The 22,059-nt window shown below is 35.4% G+C and overlaps 3 protein-coding genes across 5 annotated transcripts in view; all 3 read right to left on the bottom strand.

The window, feature by feature from the left end:
* Positions 1-8,368, bottom strand: part of LOC117216549 (integrin alpha-PS2) — a 75,326-nt gene extending 66,958 nt beyond the window's left edge. The window contains exon 1 of one of the 2 annotated variants that reach the window (XM_033463315.1): positions 7,863-8,368. In XM_033463315.1, coding sequence (XP_033319206.1) covers positions 7,863-8,041 — 179 coding nt within the window. In that variant the 5' untranslated portion in view covers positions 8,042-8,368. The remainder of the gene's footprint in view (positions 1-7,862) is intronic. The other variant, XM_033463316.1, reaches the window with a different exon arrangement.
* A 2,760-nt stretch (positions 8,369-11,128) lies between these two features.
* On the bottom strand, positions 11,129-14,537 carry LOC117216552 (disks large-associated protein 5-like). The gene is made up of 4 exons (XM_033463325.1): positions 14,186-14,537; positions 11,740-14,106; positions 11,547-11,669; positions 11,129-11,447 (listed from the first exon to the last, which is right to left on the bottom strand). Exons 1-4 carry the CDS (start codon positions 14,340-14,342, stop codon positions 11,404-11,406), a joined length of 2,691 nt encoding a protein of 896 aa, XP_033319216.1. The 5' UTR covers positions 14,343-14,537; the 3' UTR covers positions 11,129-11,403.
* A 759-nt stretch (positions 14,538-15,296) lies between these two features.
* Positions 15,297-21,218, bottom strand: LOC117216624 (optineurin-like). 2 transcript variants are annotated; one of them, XM_033463491.1, is made up of 6 exons: positions 20,488-21,218; positions 16,931-17,262; positions 16,557-16,850; positions 15,951-16,502; positions 15,679-15,864; positions 15,297-15,588 (listed from the first exon to the last, which is right to left on the bottom strand). In XM_033463491.1, the coding sequence occupies exons 2-6, from the start codon at positions 17,246-17,248 to the stop codon at positions 15,466-15,468; spliced, it is 1,473 nt and encodes a 490-aa protein (XP_033319382.1). In that variant the 5' UTR covers positions 17,249-17,262; positions 20,488-21,218; the 3' UTR covers positions 15,297-15,465. The 2 variants fall into 2 exon arrangements, with proteins under 2 accessions (XP_033319382.1, XP_033319381.1); XM_033463490.1 differs by lacking the exon at positions 20,488-21,218 and adding an exon at positions 17,565-17,806.
* Positions 21,219-22,059: the final 841 nt, after the last annotated feature.

Genomic DNA, 22,059 nt, shown 5'->3' with positions numbered 1-22,059 from the left:
ACGTGTGTAAGAGCATTTGCACACGTGTTTGCATGCGTCCAGGTAAAGGTAATAGGCCCGCGGCTGTCGGTTCTCTTCTGGATAATGACACGGCAAGAGCTTCGGGCACGTGCCTCACGCGATCCTCATTATCTCCATTCCCCTCTTCTTCCCCTCTTTCTCGCTCTTTGCTCTTTTTCTTCCCTTTCCTCGGGGAAGTTTGTACACCTTCCTTTCTCTGTATTTTGTCGATTCACCGCATCGGTTACGGCTGTTCGACGATATCGAATCGTTCGTTGGCTGCAAACGATCGTTGCATCGTTGGCACGCGCAGTTGGCATCTCGTGATTAATTACAGCGATGAATATGTGTGTTTAAGAGTAATTAAAACGTTCACTCTGTGGATCTTTTGGCGAAGTACTCTTCAAGAAATTAAGCGCCATCGAGTATCGTTCTCTTTTACAGTGCTTTCACACTTTTTTACAATCCTGTAATTCGTGAAACGATGGCTCGCGATCTACCAATTACTCGCGACTTTCGGTACCTGCAGCGTTCGATTTACGAGAATCTGTTCTACTCGTTTACACAGCGCAGAACAGTCTCGTAATCCGATCGATCGTTCGCACCAATCGTACCTTGTCGATTTCGCGATATCATCGACAGAAAAACAGCGTACAATCTTTCTTTTCGACGTAATAAAAACTCGAACGCCAACGAGATACGACCATAAAATCCACGAAGCAGAAAGCAAATAGAGAAATGGAAGCGGAGAAGGGAAGGAGGAAGAGAAAGAAAAGTCGGGATCGTCAAGATCCATCAATATCAACGCCGGCTCGACGCGAATCGATAATCGATTGGAAGGTGTGCCAGGTATGCAGAGGTGGGCGGTCAGCACGAAGTCTGAAGACCGATGGGAGAATAAAAAGCGACGAATAACGCGCTGTCTTAGGTGGATCCTTGTACTTAACTCGACTGAAAGATCACGGTGCTCACGATCGTTCGCGGCTACCGTTTAAATCTTCGTTTACATTGCACTCCGGGGATCGTTCATCCGCACACCATCATCGTACATCATCCTTTTATTGCGCTACGAGGCACGAGCGCGCGTTTCGCGCCGGATGCGTCGAAAAATTCAGACCAAAGTCTACAGTCCCCTTGTACTTTTGTATTAGAAAAACTCTTTCTTTTGGCGTTAAAATGGCAGTTTAAAAAGACCACGAGAAGAAAGATGAAGGCAAGGGACGAAGGAAAAAAGAAAGATTCTATAGTTTGCACGGTAATTAATCAAAAGCGGAAAGCGCGCCGATCTATTCTGACTCTCGTTTTGTTTCGTTTGGCCGACCGGAAACAGGAAAATTGAATCCTCGTTTCCTCCACCATCGACACGCTTCGTAAGCACCAAATTCGAACGAACGTGACTGAGATACAGCGGACGTTAGCGGGACGAAAGATTTCACGAAGAGCTTAACCGTGGAAAACGTGTAAAACGATCGCGTACAATGTATCGGAGCAACGTCACGAGAGAATGGTCAAAGTCGATGAAAAATAAGCGCAACAGATTTTCTGTAATCTTCCTTCTGCTTATTTCATCCTACGCATTATGTAATCTTGTTTTGCAAGTTATTTCACCGCTTGCTTTATAATGGGTTAACAAACAGCTCATTGTCAAAGAATATTTCTACAGACGGCGCGTTACCAACGTCGTTGTGGAAACGTCAGCCATTAGGAGCATATTAAGAATCGACAGCGAAATAAACAGGAAGAGAAAATACGTAGATACCACGAAATTTTCTACGCTGGCAGAATCTCGAACGACCGGCACGTTGCAAATCGTGGCAAGGTCTTATCACGTGGAGGCGGGCTGTGATAAGGAGCACATGCTTCCCGGAATTCTCGGCGAAAAATCTGACCGGCGTATAATAGAAATTCAACAAAGGGGGAAACTAGTTTCGCTTCGAAGAAATCATCCGTCGGTATAACGTATCTCCGCGAGTTGGATAATTAATTCGATCAGCGAAGACGAAGAAAAAGGAGGGAGAGCGGAGCCTTATCAGTCTCTCGTCTCGACGCTGTGGCAGAAACTTTTATCATCTGTTCGAATACGAAGCGTGCCTCCGTTCGTGAAATATGTAATTTTTATATTTAGCGCACGGCTCGAACCGCCGGTTTCGATACGAGTAATCGAATCTGGGTGAAAAAGGAGAAAAATCGCGAAGCTACGACGAAACTTTTCCTTTCCTTTTTTTTCTATCTTCCTCCATTTTTTTCTCTTCCTTAATCCTTTCTCATCGTCTTCCTCTTTTTCCTCGTTCTCTTGTTTTCCTTTCCCTTAAATCTTTTATTTCTATCTCCCTTTTATCTTCCTACTTTGCTTCTTCCTTTTTCTTTTGCCTTGGCCCCTTTCTTTCCTTATTCTCCCTTACCTTCTTCTTTTTTTAGTAAATAAGGAGATCGTGAGTCAAGACCGAGTCGCGGACAACGATAGGCTGACTCATAATTTGGTTCGGAGGAAGCATTTCGTAGGATCATCGTGTTGAAAAATATACATGAGCTACGTCTGAACCTACAACCTGTTCGTCACGTTTAAAATTACCATTATGTTTGCCTCTAGGCCGTTGCTGTAACAGTTTCGAGTGACAACGATTCGCGTGGTTGTAGCTTGTTTTCGAATACCATCTCGAGATTGGGAAACGCGTATTCCTGGCTTTCCAAATGGTTCAACGTACACCGCGCTTTTTCTTCCTTTCCTTCGTCGCGTACAACCTAAATATTTCTCATACGGTATTGATAAATATTTCAGTTTACATACGATTACAAAATAATTACAAAAACTCGATCACAAAATAAAACAGCTGAAAGCATAATCGCGAACGATAGTACTTTCGCAACGAGTTGCGAAATCGTCCATTTTTTGCTTACTCCGAGACTACTCTTGAATTAGATCGCTACACGTACTACAAAACATCCAAAAGATATCCTTAAGAGATCCACCAGACATCTCTATACTGTCTGTACTGTCTTTTAGTACGTTCGTCTAGTCTGGATCGCAACTAAAAGTAAAAAGTTTTATAAGATTCCTCCATACAAATTGTGAACAAACTTGCCCTTCTCGATTGTCTGTACGAAATATAGAACAAGCCGTATAGTACAATTTCATATTCAATGGCTTCGTTGAGCTTCTACGATAATCCTATTACGCGTACGCGAAGAAACGACTCGAAGAGCCGCAAGGATACTTCGGTTCGGTACAGATAAAACGAAGATTACGCTAGAGATCGACATCGTAGACCGTTCGTGAGGACCGATACGACCGCAGATTAGCTGGCACCTTCTCGAAGCGCGCGCTCGCGTGCATGAAAACGCGACGGGAGGGCGGCAAACGCAGTTCCAAATTCCACGAAGGGCCGTCCAATTGACGGAGGACGGGAGGATGGCAGGTTCATTGAGAAAACGGCGAGGCTTGGGTGAAACGGTAGATCGAACGAGCAGATTAACGCTGTATTAATCAGAGCAAAGCGAGAGCTACCAGCCGCCCACGTAACGGATGACCTAACATCCTGTATCACAGCCAACCTCGTGCTCTGAATCCGACGAACGTGTTGCTCGCTACCGCGTTTAGTGACAGACCTGTTTCGCCTATCGAGAAACGATCGAGAGCGAAAGCGACGATCATCTTCTACGCCATTCGAATCTCTGCTACGGAATTCTGTTTTTTTTTTTTTTCGAAGGCGAAACTTCGAACGAAAGCGCCGATAATCGAGAATCGGGTCGGTAGCTTTACTTCGATGGTGTCGTGATGATTTTTCGTCGCGTTCGATAGGTAGAAGTTTTAGAACCGAACTGTAAAATATTTTGCACAAAGGAAGATGACGATTGACGCGTAATTACTTGCATCCCAACAAGTTCGTACAGATTATTCTACACTATTCTATCCTGTACGATTTTTTAATTCAATTTTTAACGCCTCGTCTCCTAAATGGTTGTGGCGCTCATGCAAATTAGTAAATACGCGTTTCTTTTTATGAATCATGTCAATGATGATGTAATCCTGTGTCGGCTACTCCTCACCACTACACCTAGCAGCGTACAAACGCACGTATATCTAGAATTTCAAAAGATTCTGCACTAATTGTAAAGTTGCCAATGATTCAGCTTGTTTTTCCTCGAGTATGGCAATGCTTATGTAGGAAGGAGCGCGTTCCTCTATTACGGCTAAATCGCCGGCTTTCCGATATAGATCCTATTTCGGGAATTAACGCGAGGGCAGATCGACGACAGTACGGTAGCAACCTGGTACGTCCGCCTCGCGCCGGATTAACGAGGATGAACGCTCGTAAAGTTTCCACGAGCTGGCCTAAATATAAGCGCCTACGAAGTTTCTCGTAACGAACGATGTAATCCGGGCTTCCTGTGGCTTTGGATATCCTGAACGCCAGTCCACAGGTCCGTCCTTTTATTTCCTCTCTGATATTACGACGTCTATTGTCTTCCGAGACAACAATGTACGGGAAACCGTGTAAGTAGCTGACGAGAGAAAACAGGACGGATTGAGAGAACTATCTGTAACGCCAATATACCGTAGCTGTCATGTCGATAGATCCATTACATATAACGTTAGATCGAGTAAACTATCGGAAAAGCACAACTACGGTAGAAAAACATCTGCGTTTTTACAAATAAAAAACAAAATCGTGTCGTCGAATAAAATTTATTTATGACTCTCATGATGACCCTGGTCCCATCGATTCTACCTGTCTGTCGGATAAACTGTCCCGACGATCGACACCAACGAACGGAAAAGCCAGCTCGCTTTCGCAAATCCCTCGAACCTGTCAAATTATGCGGTCCAATCCAATTATCGGAATGAACGGTCGTGCGGTACCATTCTTAAAACTCACCCAGGTTGAAAACACGATCGCGAAGAAGATGAGCACGTTTACGAAAGCTGGAGGATTGGATTTGCATGCGCAGCAAAGATTCGAGCCGGTAGTCAGTCGATGGCGTCTCTATCGACTTCGATAGCGTGGTAGCTTCGACATCCTTTAGAATTCGAATACATTACGTGGCCTGGACCTTAGCCGACCTTTCGCGCGCATTTTTCCGCACAGAGCCGACGTAACCTATGCTATTACTCGCGTTTCCTCGTTCTGTCGGCATTATTTATATCCATCGTCGCCGGAGGAGCTGGAGCAGAAACGTTTATTCGTGGGCCGCGTGACTCACGAGAGACACTGCTCGTACTCGAAACGACAACGAATATGTATACGATATTAGTATAGACGATAGCGTAAACCGTGATCTTCTTCGATGAAACGTTACGTTACAACGTATAGCGATAAGCGCATACTTCGTTAAGTGGTCATGGGTCGATTTCATCTGGCTACTTACCGAAACAGGTGTACCTCTGGAAAATCCTTCAAAATAAAATTTGAAATTATTTTCATAATTGTACCTATACCGAATTGCCTGCTAATTTCGTTATAAATCGTAATAGTAACTTTCTTCGAGTTGACGTTCTTATAAAATGCAGGAGAACGATATTTTTCGTATGGATTTCGGCAACAGATGAGAAGCGAAAATGAATATTTATTTTGATCGAAGAAAACGAACGTTTTATACGTTACGACCTAACGCTTATCACCGATGGGTGTTTATCGTCATCGAAAGATGGAGAACAGTTACGAGCGTCCGGATGAAACGGGAGAACTGACTCGCCTTGTTCTCGAAAGGGGACATAAAAGGAGAAACGATTCTAAGCTCACCGAAAAGCACCTGTTATCCAAGGGTCTGCCCTCGAACGTCGTGTCACGGGGATAATCGACGAAGCAGATCTGTTTGCCAACGAGTCATCGACTGTGAATGATAGCAATTAGCAGTTGTTGCGAGTAATACCTTGGTGTACTATTACTAATGATATTAAGATTCAGATCGTTTAGAGGCGATTATTGTCTCGAGATAAGATTAAGTTTCAAGTATAGAATCGAAATTGTGTTACTGATATGTTAACGATTCTACATTCTTTAATGTAAAGTCTGCCTTCTTAAAAAGACTCAAATATCACTGCTATCTTTGCAACTCTACTAGCTATCGCATTACACAAGCTTCGTAATTAATTCCATGGCGCTTTCAAAATTCAACACTGCGATACAAAATTAACCACGACAACGCTATTATTTCGCATCGTTTGGAGAAACACGACCGCATTCGATACGCTGAATTCGCCTATGATTAAAGAGATCGATCCTACGGTCTGAATGGTTGTCGCGTGTTTGCAACAGAAGAAATTACACGCTTTCAGAGACGTCGTAGGCAAACGAGAGTCGATATTTCATTAGCGGGGTTCATTATCCGACGAACGCGGTGAAACAGCAGAAGTCGCTTTGCTATTTAGATTCTGGCACGAGGATTTAAAAGGATAGCGTGATCATCCTAAATTCGTGGGAGTGTCTTCCATTTACGCGACGATAAATATCGCCGATACATCCAATAAATTATCCTCCATCATCTTCCCGTATACCTATCAAAGTTGTTAGTCGGAAAATCGTTCGACCACGAGAAAAATATTTCATCTACTTAAAGTAATTTCTCGTTTCTCGTATTTTAATGCCTCGTTTTTTTCGAATACGTTTACGCGATAAGTGTAACTCAGAAGGTGCGTTAATACCACTTACGTAGCGAGTTAATGTTCCTTCCGTCAGCGGAATTGCGCTTCTTCGTAAACTGAGGACGCGTATGAACTAAAATATGCAGCAGACATTTAATAACCATGATTCAGAGCCACGAATTGTTCGATACACGGATTTCTGAAATTATGTGGGTCACGGGTTACCGACGAAAAAATTCTCGGACTCTGACACAATACCGAGAAGTCTTAAACGGCGAACGGCCCATAATTGGTAAAAATGTTAATCGAGTTTTGTTTTTAAGCGAAATATTTAAAATCTGATTCGACGTGCAAGTAATAAAAGATAGCGAAAGTGAAACGCTTGTTATACGATAAATATTTTTATTTACCTTCCGTAACTTTAATCGAAATGCGAGGAAAATTCGGCGTGTAATCATATCATTACCAAGAATTATGTGTCATCGAATTACACATCGCCCACTTAAAACTATGATCCAACCTGTCGGTGATTTGTAGCGTGTCGAGTCGTTCGTGATTTTATTTCACATTTACACAAGATCGATCAATTCCATGACTAATTCACAATTTCATTATATGATGATGATGATGATAATAATAATAATAATATTGTTTTATATTTTAGTCTCTTACAGGGAGATTGTTGGGCTCTTATTTCTAATTTCTTAGTTCTTTCTTATTTGGTATTTACTAATCCCGATGTTTATATCGCAATTTCATTATTTAGTGTAGATAATTAGCATTCAAAAAATAATTATTTTAGTTTCACCTATTCATTTATCGTAATGAAACAGCCGAATTGAACGAGTTCGAAATGAACAATCGTAATACTTTCAAAATATCTTCAAAGATATTCTTCGACATACTAAGTTATGTTTGGACAAATATCCAGGAAACAATAAATTTCAACAATCGCAAACGACTCGTATACCCTTCAAAATCAATCGTAAACAAAGTAGGCTGTTCCTTCTTGCACGATCGAAATAAAGTTATTTGTAGAATTGCACGAATTTCGAGCCAGCAGCATCAGAAAGTATTCTTCTAATACGACGATCAGAATTTATTTTATCGTAACTTTAAGTACCAAAAAAAAAAAAAAAAAAAAACAAAATTGCATTATAAGAATTATAGACACGCAGAAACCTTTCGTCTCGATAACATTTTTGCACAACAACTTTAACACATTGCAGTGCAAGAGAAGCCATAAATAAGCAAAAATCAAGGGAAGATAAAGACTCACCATCCTCGACCATATCTATCCCGGTACACGGAAACAGCGAATCCAAACATGGATCTGGTCTCGTTTCGATAAACCGCATAATGTTTCGTCTCCACGTTAAACGCGTCTGAACACCAGGGTGGCAAGCCGACGATGAAAATCAGGCCTATTAGACCCGTGATAAAATTCGTGTACCACATGCTTGCGCGTTTTGCCACTTGACCACACGTTCAGTCGTTCTCATGCACGATGGATAGGTTCGACTCGATAAACTGTCATAAGCGCGTGCACAACGATCAAGATCGATCCTCGCGATCGATGGAGCAACGGTGATGGTCGATCAGGGTGTCGGTGGTGATAACGGTCGTACCATCGACGACATGTGACATTCACGAGGTCTTCGAGGCACTGTGAAACAGACACTCGATATGAGACGACGGACGGAAACGATAGAAGTAGGGGCACAAGAGAGTCGGGGACGTCTGCTTGACGGACGGCCGCGGACAGACTGAGTAGAAGTCTGTTCTTTCGGTTACTCTTCGCTCTCTTGACTCACGAGGGCTGCAACTCCCACCCACCGTACGCGGTTCCGAAGTTGCGCTCCGCTTCGGCGTGCTTACGTACCGCAACTAAGCTCGCCACGACCCAATCGGCCTCTGCTCTCTGCTCTCGTCTCGTTCCCGCCGTCTTTTTTCTGCGTTTCTACTCGCCGCTGTGGTTCTAATCGCTCGACGCTGTTTTCGCGGATCGAAACGGTATTGAACTTGCCAGCCTATCGACGAACGCATCAATCGGAATCGCGAAACAATACGAATGGAGAAAAGGTAAGATTTTGAAACGAGGCGATACAGAGATAATGATAAGGACGATACGACAGAACGTTCCGTAATGATCTTTTCGTATACTTTTTACAAGCTGAACGAGAGAATGTCCAAAATATGATCGTGTGTTTAACTTTTTATTTATTAGGACGTATTCGTTAGGAAAATGTGAATTGCAACGATAACGCTAGTTTGGTAGGTATATTAGTTACGTAAATGAAGCGATAGCTTTCGTGCAAGGATTTTTACGGAAAATTCCAGAACTTTTACAAACGTTTTATGCTTTTATAACTAGCAGGAGAATTGAAATTATTTTGAATCGGATAAATATAAAAGAAATAGTAAAATTAAAGAAATAACGAAATTACGTGAGAATAGAAAAAGAGAACGTTGCATAGAAGACTCTTCTGTCCTTGTTTAACTGGAAATGAGCACTGACGCCACTCGCTGATCGGTGTTACATTAACATATTTATCGTACGATTATGCACGCGTTATTAGACGAAGATACAAGGCGCCTGTGTGCGGCATTCTCTTTCTAATGCTATATCGCTTTTTCAGCTTGCTCACGTACGCTATCCTTACATCTCTATGTTTGTTACAATCGTGCGTGTAAACATAACATTGTCCGCTTTTGTCATTTTCTTAGGAATTGGAAAATAAATTATATCAAGAAGATATCATCGAATGCTTCGGTGCATGGGTGAAAGTTCTAAAAGTGGGCGCTATATCGTCGTCTATGAGAGTATGCTCGTTACACTTTACAGAAGAAAATTATAAAGTATATAATTATAAAGTTTCAGTGGATTTGTAAAGATTTCAGGTTCTACGTATAATTTAATTAATGAAATAAAAATAGAGGGCCGGTAATCTGCTGATAAAAATTTTCCAGCCCGCCTTCGTTTTATTCTATAAAATAAATATTATTGTAATAATAGATAAATATTAATTGTACATAAAATTTATGGTTTTTAGGAAATCAACAACCAACAACCTCCCAAGCTATTCAATTGATACAGAGCCTAGTACACCAATAGCTGTTCAAGCTACTGAATGAGGGAAAAGATACTGAATATCTCTCAAAAGTTCTCAAAGCACATAACTCTCAGAAACACTTGACGAGGTTCGAGCGTAACATACCTAATGAAGATTTTAATGAAGACAATCGATAAAATCTTTACTTTGGGGTGTAGCGCACATGAATTTACAAATTTCGTGCATAGAAATTCGTATTATTTTTGCAATTAAAAAATTGTAAAATGTGTCATTTTTAAATCGTTAAAATCAGTCGATTTAAATGAATGAATAAAGAGACCGAAGGACCTATCCTCGGTAGTTTGCCATCTTAGAGGCAAGAGGATTGAAATCTAAGCCACGTCTCCATTAAGATTGTCACTTTAAAAAATTCTTTTAAAAATTATAAATATAAATATCGTTGAACGTATTGAAACTATGGAAATTATAAAATATAAAACGTTAAATTTTTAGATGAAAATTATTCAATTGTATATTCTATTGCTTTCCAGTTTCAGGTTCCTGGTGACTTCTGGCACATGGCAGACTGAAGAGTTCGTCTTTGAATTAAACAAAGACCAGAAACAACGGCTTAAACAATTTATCGGCATACGAGACCAAGACCGGCGAGTTTAGCTAACAAATCACACTGGTTGGCAGCAAACCACCTATTTGACGGTGGCTGATTGTTCCGAAGACAATATCTCTTGACAAGTTTCATGTAGTCATACAATTGGCTATGGATTGGAAAAACTACCATCTGCACATTTTTGCAAAGGGGAATTTGTAATACGGCGATGTATCAACAGAGGATTTTTTAAAAAATGCTTCTTAGTACGGAAGGGAATAAAGTAAATTATGTATATGACTTGGGGCTAATTGGGATCATGTGATTCATTATCCGATCAGGTATTGTCGCATGTTCCGATATGCATCAAGAGGAAAAAGATGTGTCCGTCTGAAGATTCATGTGGACTTTGGGGGTATTACGAAAAGCTTGAAAACGTCCGTGATGTTAACAATCCAGAGCGAGAAGAGTTACTTGACTGACTGATGCGCGATATAGAGGAGCAAAAATATGACCTTAAAGCAATTAATCTGCGTTTGGCTAATCTTTATTCCTAAATGGATAGTCAGTCAAGGGAAAATCTCTCAGGATGATTTCATTGGCGATCCGATTAAAATTGACGGTGGTTTTTGATAAATCAATAAGTCATATTGTCATGCAAGGAAATAACCATAATCTATCACGATAAGGTCAATAAAAAATATTTTTGAATATTTTCTAAACAGAATTACCTAAATTAACATGAATCTAATTTAACTTGAACAAATACGAAACGCGTGATTAGAAATATTTATTTGATATATATATTATTCACTGATATTCAATTATAGCGCCTATCTATTTCATCAACTTTGTAAATATGCATATACCCACATGAACATCACCTTAACGATAATTCCGTTTTATTAACGTACATAAATTATACAATACACATAAATTTCCAATCTAAATCATGTGCAAGTATTATTTTAATTCTTTGTAAAGAATATGTTATGCAATTAAAATGCATTTAGCCCCTATTATATATCTAAAATAAAACATTAGGGTTGGACAACAGCAATAGTTGCAATAAAAATAATCCATATCAAATATCAATTAGAAATCGTAAAAACTTATTGTACCTTTATGAGCCAGTTACACAAATTTCATAATACCGAATATTATAATTTCTTGTTTTGCGATCTCCTGCTGATACGTTGGGACGCTAAAATCGAATTATAATTACATACAAATATATATCTATAAAAGAAAATATATACATAATATCAAATTAACAAAAGCTAAAATAAAATTATTTAATTACATTTCTCTTCTATTCCCAAACTAGAGGTTTCCATTGACATACTCCTACTTTTACGTTTACTTTTTTTAACGTGAGGAGTCAAAGGTTGGGTTGGTTTATTTGTCCTATTACTGCACTCTTTTTCTGAAATAAAACATGTTCATTTAAACATTGCATTTAAAGACAAAATATTATGTACTTTGTATAAAATTACCTATGCCAGAAAATTTTACACTTCTTGTGGATCTTCTCTTGTCACTACTTTTATCCAGACATATGTCATTACAACTATAACACAACAACTCTATATTTGTCTTTTCATTATTACTAGCATTTATTTTAAAACGACTTTTTCTTCTTCTCCTATCCATAGGAGTTTCATTTTCTTTATATTCTGTTTCTTGTATATTACCAGATACTCTTCTGGAAGATCTTCGCCTAGGCATAGGTGTTCCTGTTGAAGTAACAATTCTATTTCTCAATATTCTTACATTGTCAGTTTGGTCATTTGTTTCCTCGTTGCTACTTATAGAATATTTTTTTAATTTGTCATTCGATGTACTTAAATCTATATCGTCTGAAGTTTCTTTGTTAGTTTTATCTAATGTGAAGGTTCCATCTAACACTGACTCATCCTCATCCACTGCATTTTGTCTGGTGATCTTCCTGAATGGTGTATTAAAACGTTTATTTACTTCTTGTAATGGTGTAGCTTTTTCTACCCTTATAATCGGTATTTTATGAATGTTCCTGTCTGCCGAATTTCTACTTCCCAGAGATTTTTTAATTTTGTCTTCATTATCAAAATCATCCTCGTCAGAATTACTGTCATCAAAATAAAGCTTTTTTTCTGCGTTAATTTTCATTTCTGTACTATCAAAGCTATCTATCTTTGATAATACTGCAGCTAAATCCATCTTTGTTTGTGTTTCTTCGTCAATTGATACTTCATTTAAAATTATATGATCATTAAAATTAATTTTATTTGCAGATTTTACTGTTGATTCTATTTCATTAAAATTTTTTTGTTTCAATATACTCTTTCCTGGTGTTCGATTAGAATTAATGTAGGATATTGAATCATCTAACTGAATCTTTGGAGTTTTACACATCTGACTTACCTTTATTATTGTTAATGGACTCTTTGCTATCTTTGGTGTTTCAGATGATTGTACCTTTTGCAATAAACTTAATCTTTTATCATCTCTAACAGATATAATTTCATTTTCGCTGGAATTAATAGACTTAGATTTAAGTTCTTTTGCATCACCACTATTTCTTAACTTCATTTTCTTTTTTGCTAAGAAAGCTTTAACAGAACTGGGCTTCGTTGATACAACTTTCTTTTTGACAACTTTTTTTTTAGCAACTGGTCTCTGAGCAAACAATTCCTCCTCTTTCCAAGCATGTGCACGAAGATTTTCTAATTTTTCAAATCGTACATCACAGTTTCTCACTTCTATGTACATCATATCCCAAAATCCTTGCAAATCCTTACATGTAACTAACATTTCACCCTTTCCTGTTTCACAATCATTAACTAATCTTCGAAATCTTTCAAACTTTTTGCTTATTAACAATTTTGTTTGCCCAATAGCTTGATTTATTTCATACTGACCATCATCTGTAGTGTCAGGCTTTGTTCTGATTTCTGCCCATTTTTCACATAATTCATTTAATCTATTTATTTCTTTATTCAAAAGAAAATGAAAATATTGTGCAGTACGTTCTTCTTCTTCAATCGAAATATTTAAATTTTTCATAACTGTATCTTTTGTAGGAATATCGTTGTCCGAGGAACGAGTAAGACTAAAACCTCGTCTTAACTGTTGTTCTTTTCTGGCATTGCTTTTTCCACGACTAGAAACTATATGAGGTGAAAAAAAAGCTGGTTCACATGGAGAACTTGACCATATAGATGTAGACATATTATTGTCTAAAGAAGAGGCTGCTGTGATGCTGTTATTATTATGTATTTCATCATCACTTGGTGTTTCCTTATCACTAACTGATAATTTTAATGATATAGATTCCACAGAACTATCTTCTGTATCAGTTAGTGATAAATGATCCTTTTCTTCAATAAACTCTGTACTATGGTTTTTAATACTAGCCCTTGTCATTTTTGTAGGAGAATTTAAAAGTTGACTTAGTCTGGCAGGTGACATACTTTGTACGACTACTTTCCCAAATAATGGCATTTTAGGCAACCCTGGTGGAGCTTTAAATTTATGCCCCTCAGGGGCGAAAGATTTCACTGCCTTTTTCTGATTTCTCTGATCTTTATTTGGTACATTTAAATTCTTACTTGAATTTTCTGCATTTTTCTTCTCGTTTGCTTTATTCATTAATCGCTTCTCTGTCGCCCTTGTTACTCGTTTAGGAAGAGACTTAGAAGTAGTGGTAAGTGTATTAACTGGTGTAGTTGTTGTAACTGGCGAATATATTTTATGATGAACAACTCCAACTATAAACGGTTGTTTTTTTGTACGTTGTTCAACCTTCTTACGTTTTTCACGTTCGGCTTTCCATTTTTCAAGTCTAAGTAGACGGTCTTCTACAGCAGGATCAGTCTGAGCTTCTGAAATTAAATTTTAATTAACCAATAGTAACAATTTTTAATAATTATTCATAAAATTTTAATAGAGTTTAATACAAACTTTCATCTTGAATATTTATCGCAGTGTTTGATATATTGCGATTTTCATTAAAAGCCTTTGCTCTGTAACTTTTACGCGACTCTTTATATCTTGCAGCGCGGATAATACGATTTTTTTCTGTATTTCCAGCATTACATGCTTTGTATTTCTGCAACATCGCTATTTTATTTTATACTTATTTTAGGCTGCCGACGAGATTAAAACGTATCTTTCGTTTAACCGTTTGTGATTCAACGGAAAACAGTTTAAACATACTACGCTATAGAAGTGCTACCAACAGCAATGAAAGCTATGTTTTTACCAATTCCTTTCAAATTTTAATCTTCGCTGATATTAATTTATGCGAAATGAAAGTATAATTCCATTTACGACTCTTCCTCTAACTTTACTGTAAAAATTTCTTCGTTAATAACTCATTATAAACTAAGAAAAGAAAACTAAAAGAATATTTAATACCAACATAAGAATTTTTTTTATGAACGAAACCTATAAAATTGTCTAATATAATCTTCTATAATATACACTCATTGATAATTCGAGATTAATTATGATACAATATAGAAACCAAACAATATCATTATATTCATACAATGTAGTTTAAATAATTTGCATTAAAATTTGGAGCTATTAAAAATGCTTACAAGCTACTTACAGTGTTCATAATACCAGCGACGAAATCATTTTTGTATTTTTTTCTGATATGATATATACAAGTTCGAAATAATTTTCCAGTGCGCCAATGTTAGTTTAAACTTTTATATAACAGTGACTTTCGTTTTCAAGAATCTTTACACTCATACATAAACATATATTCTCTTTATTATTCCAATCTCACATGCGAGTTTTATTTGTTCTTCAAATTATGCATCTCAATAATTAGTTAGGAAAATGAAAAACTTTCTATTTTTCACTAAAGAAAAGCTTTCAGTCTATATGTATCATTTTGTAATAAGTACATATATCTTTTCACACATATTTCTAAATGTTATTTTAACGGATTCTCGATATTAACATAGTTAAATACTTGAATTTGTTATTAAATCATAAGGAAAATCCTTTTCTTTTATTTAAGCGTGTCAGAATTTGGAGGGAATAAATCATGCACTTTATATTTAATACTAAAATTTAAATAATTTTATTTCATCTTATTTACAACTTCTATTACAATAAAATGTATGTTGTCTAATATAGCATTAATGGAAACATTTTTATATCTATCAATATTTCTATTTTTATAATTATACACATATTTAACAAAATATGTATTTTAAGATTTTGCACTAGTCTAAACTTAAACAATCATTAACATGAGTTTCCAGTAAATGTACATTTGGGAATGTACAATTACAGTTTGGACATGACAATGATAACAGTGGGGGCTGTAATTGTTCAATAATGTCTGTCTGAAATTGAATAGATATAACATAATTTCTGATATATCACAAAAAGTCAAATTATATATCTATAAAGCATAGAAACATTTGGCAACTTACAGGTCTTCCACACGTACTTAGAGATTTAATTTGTTGTTGTAGTTTCTCGTTAAATTCTATTTGTTTTTGTAAATCTGCATTTAGTGCATTTTTCTCTTGTAATAATATCTCCCTGAGTTTTCTCTCCTGTCCAAAATCTTCTTCATGAAGTCTTAACTGTGTTCGCAGCAAACTGTTATCTTCCACCTACATTAATAATGAAAGATTATTATTGCATTTATTGTTAGAAAAAAGTATTTGATTCTAATTTTTATTGAATAAATCATACTTACATATTGTGCTAATTCTTTCTGCAGCTCTTTTATACATGCTTTTTTTTTCTGTACACTTTCATGCATCACACCAATTTCAGCAATTAGCTGGTTATATTTTGTTTGAAATTTTTCCTTTTCTGATTCTAAAGACTTTTTATAATAAATTTCATATAATTGACTTTGTTGGTCCAAAGATGTTTGTTCTTCTTGTAAACTGATTTTTTCTTGCTGTAGAAGTTCTTTAGCACTGTTTAAATTTTTGTATTCTAATTCCAAGGTCTTTTTTTGACTGTCAAGCATCTTCTTTTCTTCTTCAAGATTTTCTCTCTCTTTCTGAAGTGCGATTTTTTCTTCTTCGAAAAATCGTTTATTATCAGCGTTTTCTTTTTCTGATTCTACAGTTTTTTCAATGGATTCTGAAGTCCCACCTTCCTTTAGTATCTTTACTTTGTCTGTATTTTCATTCAATATCGAGTCTAATTCACAACAAACTTGTTCACTAAGTTGATTTTCAGGAATAGACACTTTTTCCTCTCTTGCTGTATCTTGTTTATCATTTGCATCAAGAAACTACAATAGAATAGCAATATTAACAAATGTATAAAGAAAAAAGATATAACGTACCTCGTATCCCATTTCCGAATGACTAATTAGTTCAGAGCTAAGTCTCATTTTTAGGTCCGTATTTTCTTTTTTAAGGTAGTTTATTAATTCTCTAGTTTCTGCAAATTTTTTCTTATGATTTTGATGTATTCTCATAATATCTTCTTGCCACGTCACTAGTGTGTTAAATTGTTGTTTCATAGCTATATTATTTTGTTTCAATGTTTCCTTTAATTTTGTGTTTTCTTGTAACACCTCACTTAACTTTTGATGTACTTCTGCTGAATCCCATGACGCTATCATAGAATTATAATCCTGCATATAAAATTAAATTTAAACAAGTCTACTGGAGTTAATTTAGAACATTAAATTTTAGTCAATTAACAGATACGTACAATAGACATACACTTTTGTTGAATATCAACATAAGATGCAAGCGATGACTGTTGGATAGTATCCAATGAATCTTTACCTAGCACCACAAAAGATAATGATGTGTCATCTTCATCAACAACACAAACATCTTTAACTGCTGTTTTACAGTACAAAGGTGCATCCTCATCCAATTTGAATCTAGCCTTTCCATTATTTACAGTAAATCCAAGATTCTGCAAATGGCTTTCTGGCTCGGCATATAGTCTTGGATTAATATTCAATAGTTTGGTTGAGTTCTGCTCTTCTGATGCAGATTTTTGTTCTTCACTAGGCTCCATGGTTAAAAAATCATCTGTAGCAATAATTTGATATTTTGATGATTTACTTTGATAATCTAAGTACTTGTTGATATTACAAAATGTCCAGTAACTATAGTTTTATATGTATATTTTCATTAAATTACGATAAACTATAATTTAAATTTAAGATAATAATAACAACAGTTTTCAAAGTTACTTCATTATTTAGAGCAATATAAAATCTATTGGCAATAATTAATATTAGAATTTAGATATATTTTTTCCATAACGACGAATAAGTGACAGTTAAGATAAAATATTTTTTATTCCAGATTTTGATAAAATCCAGGCTTACCAGAATCACTGTTTTATAAATATGACGTCGTAGAAAACTGACGGTTCATTATATTTCACTTTGTATATGTTGATGAATTATATGAATTACAGCGCTACAAAGCGATCATGTCCAATCATAAAATGAATTAATTTCTTAATAAACAGAAATATTTCTTAATTTATTCTACTATCGAATTTTATTTGTAAAAATTAACTTTTGGCAGAGAGAAAATTTTTTGGTTTCAGATTACGTTTGGAATAAATATATACTTTAATATATAGTAGAAACCCTGGATAATTGATTCACACAAAATGTCGGACTTTTTCTTACCAACTGTGCAAATATTTCACTATTTAGAGTTTATTTCTAACAATTTTTTACCAGTTTCTACTAGAAAGGAAATGAGAGTGTAAGGTGTTAGTGTTAAATTATTAAAATAAGAAATAAGTTTATATTCAATATAATTCACCTACGTGCCTTAAATATTTAGGACTATTCCATGTTTTTGCTACAAAAATGATGTATTATATGAACAATAAATTTAAATAACATAGTAAATCTTTATTTCTGACATATTGTACCAGGCCTCTACTCTAATGTTTATACCAAGAAAATGAATAGAAAAAATAATTTATGCCATTCATTTAATTGATACATCTATATTTATCTTTATTTCATAAAATTAGTACTTAAAATAAGATTGATCAAATATATTAATACGAACATAAACCATCTTCTTCATCCGTTGAGAAACTACGATCGTTAGGGTGAAATGTTAGGGGGTTAATTGGATTAAAGTGTCCTTTTAAACGCGCAAACTCTTCAAATACTAAATGAAAGAATCAGGAATTGACGTTTCTTTGCAGTGAACGTGCACATCCAAAATCCATTTCTTTGGCTCCACCCCGGTAGATCAAGATGCTATGGATGTTATGAATTTATCACTTCAAAAATTATGCATACGTAAAATCATAGATTAACACATAGATTTGTCTAACATGTAACGTTTATTTTAGTGTATTTTACGCGGTTTTTTGATGCCATATTGGTTTCTATTCACGATTCATTCAATGAGGAGAGTCGCTGACTGTAAATAAATATGAAATAAAACACGTTGGTAACGGCCATTTTGCGCGGGATTTTGAATCGTGAGTATCGGATCAGTTTTGAGTTATCCTTTACTTTCCTGCTGCCGTGAGGACAATACATCCTGTACCTCGTCCGATGTACTATTACAGTATTACGTGTGACGATATCCCATAAGATGACAAATTCGTTATCGCTTGCGACGCGACGATTGAATTGAATATAATTCTCATATTTGTTGTAGCAAATCCTAGAAAACGTAAGAGACACACTGATTTTTCTCGTGATCGGTATTTCAGAATGTGAGATACAAATGAATAAATAAATTCCATAATAAATCCCATATAGTGTCAGGTCTATTCTGTATTTAGTCAATGATTAAGTCAATGACTCGATACAGATAAAATTAAAATTACCGTCCCATTGATACGCTTATGTAACGATGCAGCACGTCATTCACACGATGAGTATGTTAGATATACGTATATTGCGAAAGAATGATAACGATTTGACTCAACATACTAAAATTTATTATCACAGGTTCAATGTATATTGTCGGATGACAGTTAAAGACTAAAATGTAAAAAAATAAGATTAAAAATTATTCGATGTTCTCTAGAAATCAGCAAACTTGTTCACGCGGACGTATGCAAGTATAAGATCCTCTAACCGTTAATCCAATAACGGATGTCCAACAACTTATTTTATATAAAAAATAAAAGAGTAGAAGATTATGAAAATCCTTTGACACTTTATAAAAAAAGTTATAGACTTCAAACCAGTCTACTCACAACAATGTATAAAAGAATATCAAAGCTCGCTCTATGGAATTTGCGAGTGCAGATGATTAATGTTTCCTTAATTAATCCAACAAATGATCTGCATAATTGAAGAAGAATAATACAGAAAACATAAAGTGCATGATGCATGCTATATTTCTTTCCTTCAGTTTCGTAATCAATTAGTTGTTGCTGACGAAAATGTCGGATGTACTATTAGAGTATAAATATAATCTCGTAAACAAGAGATAATCAGTTTTTCTGTTCTTTCGAAAATATTTTCTTTTTTACGTCATGTACAAAATAAAAAATATCTTCGCAGCGACTCGATGTGAATTTAAAACAGTTATACAATTTGATATCTCCACATCATATGACTTTTTATTTTTGTTTCTTATCTTTTATATTTCAAGTTTTCTATCTAGCCTAAATTATCCGTTAATAATCATTTATTTCTCGTTTTACGAAGAATTTACAATTTTGTAATAATTTTGAAGGAATATTTAAATTCGTTATTTCTTACGTTATTTCGTTTTTTTTTTTTTTTTTTTTTTTTAGAAACATGCATAATGATATGCAACATCATTCGTAGAAATCGAATATTGAACAGTTGCATCGTATGATATGTTAAGGAGAAATAGACACGTTAGGTCAGGCAGATGCCTACCGGCTGATGGTATACTATCCCTGCCTTATTCTACTGATCTCCAAACCGGACTACGTAGTATATGTGGATTTTATCTCATAAATAACCTATAAAGAATCAATATTTTATTGAATTGCGCATATATTTTTGCATAAACCAGCACTAGTGATCGTTAAAATTATATTGTAATAAAAATTAAACGAAAATTTGAAGATTATTTTGCGTCCATACGAAGACAACGAATACGTTCCTCCAAACGATGATATTAACGTTATCGTTATATTAACGTTAATATTTTTATATATCAATCTTTCTTTACAGTCAGTAAGTAGTGGCACTTTAAATGATAACTTTAGCTTTGAAATTGCGTTGCTCTATATCAGTTTATCAGTAAATATTTGAGTTGCGCAACAAAACTCTGGTAACCCACCTTCTTAAATTTTCTGCTAGATATATACAGTATTAGATATATGCAGATATATGCAGGTTACCTATTGATAACATTTTCGGTGTCTCTACATCATCCGTTATCAATCGGACTCTGACGATATTCCTGGCACACGTAAATACAGGCTTATCTTTTAGTGAGTGAAAAAACGATTTCTAAATGTAAACAAATATACTTTCAGTAATATTCCTCTAAACAGGAGATTACAGTCTCAATATAGAATTACTTTAAACATGTGATCTGGATATATGATAGACGATTTATCGCAACGCGATAAATGCTTGCACCAAGATTGAATGTTATAACGATATATAAAAATTAATGTGTCACAAATTTTTGTAACTTGAAGTAGAATTAATGGTAAGAAGAACTCGGAGACTACTATGAAGAGACTTCGTCAAAAGTGACGCGATTGGCAGATCCGATTTTGACGTAAACTCACGCGATACATTATTATTAGTACCTACTAGTGTCATTTTTGAATGCTTGATAAGAAACTGCCAAATGGTACTATATTGTATGCCGTTTTCTAAAGAAACTTGCAATACCTTTTAGTGAGCAAAATGACACGCGTATTCGAGAAATGATTATCAAAGCAAGTAGCTGAATTAGGTATAATTTTTTTTCTTCCGTTGCAAATTGTAATTGACGTAATTCTTACTTGGTAGATAGCGACGCATATTATGTAACCGAAGCTGTTGAGAATTATTTATATGTATTTATCGGAAATATAATATTTTCACCAACATTTTGAAAGATTTAGTAATATTTTGGTTACAGGTGGTATGACTATTTAATTTATTAATTTTGTGGAACATAGTTCAGAAAGGCACGTGATCTGGCTTATTCTTACGAACTCGTTCTAACGGACTGTGAACTCTAATTAATATGCACACATGTAATTATATTAGCATAAGTTAATAAGAAACGAAATGTGAACGTAAATGTAATAACTTCGATTAATCACATGGATAATTAAAACATAAAAAGACATTGCATATATAAATAGGTATGATTATATTCTATATAGATGGATCTTTTCCCCTAAAAAAGATACATTCGAAAAATATAACTTTCTATTAATCTATTTAATAATACTATCAAACTCGGTTGGCCGTGCCGTTGTTAATACGCTACGCTGCTAACTAAACTCTATTTGTTTCTTCTAGACCAGACACTCGACGGTACAATGTGAGTATCTCGGTAAGAGTAGCGGCGAGAGTTTGAATCTCAACTTCGATACGATTCGAGAGATTTAAAAATTCGCCAAGACTCATGATTTTTAAAATTTACAAAATCTATCGCGACTTTCGAAACTTATCGAAACTTTAGAGACCGAAGCCCCGGCGAGGCCTCAAGATTCAACGCTCATCGAGACTTTCAGAAGCTTCAAATCATGTCCGAACTCTTCGTTTCACTGTGTGTACATGTTCAAAACGACTCGAATCGTTTCAGAACACATCACCAAACAAAAATATTATTCTGTAGCCAGTAAACTCGCACGATACACTATCAAACAATATGTCCAACTTGTGATAAGGTTATTCCTCGGTC

The sequence above is a fragment of the Bombus bifarius genome, unplaced genomic scaffold (genome assembly GCF_011952205.1).
Source record: "Bombus bifarius isolate JDL3187 unplaced genomic scaffold, Bbif_JDL3187 scf7180000010271, whole genome shotgun sequence".
In the NCBI taxonomy this organism is placed as follows: Eukaryota; Metazoa; Arthropoda; class Insecta; order Hymenoptera; family Apidae; genus Bombus; species Bombus bifarius.
The sequence above is the reverse complement of the archived record's forward strand: the minus strand, read 5'-3'. Positions and strand labels throughout refer to the sequence as shown.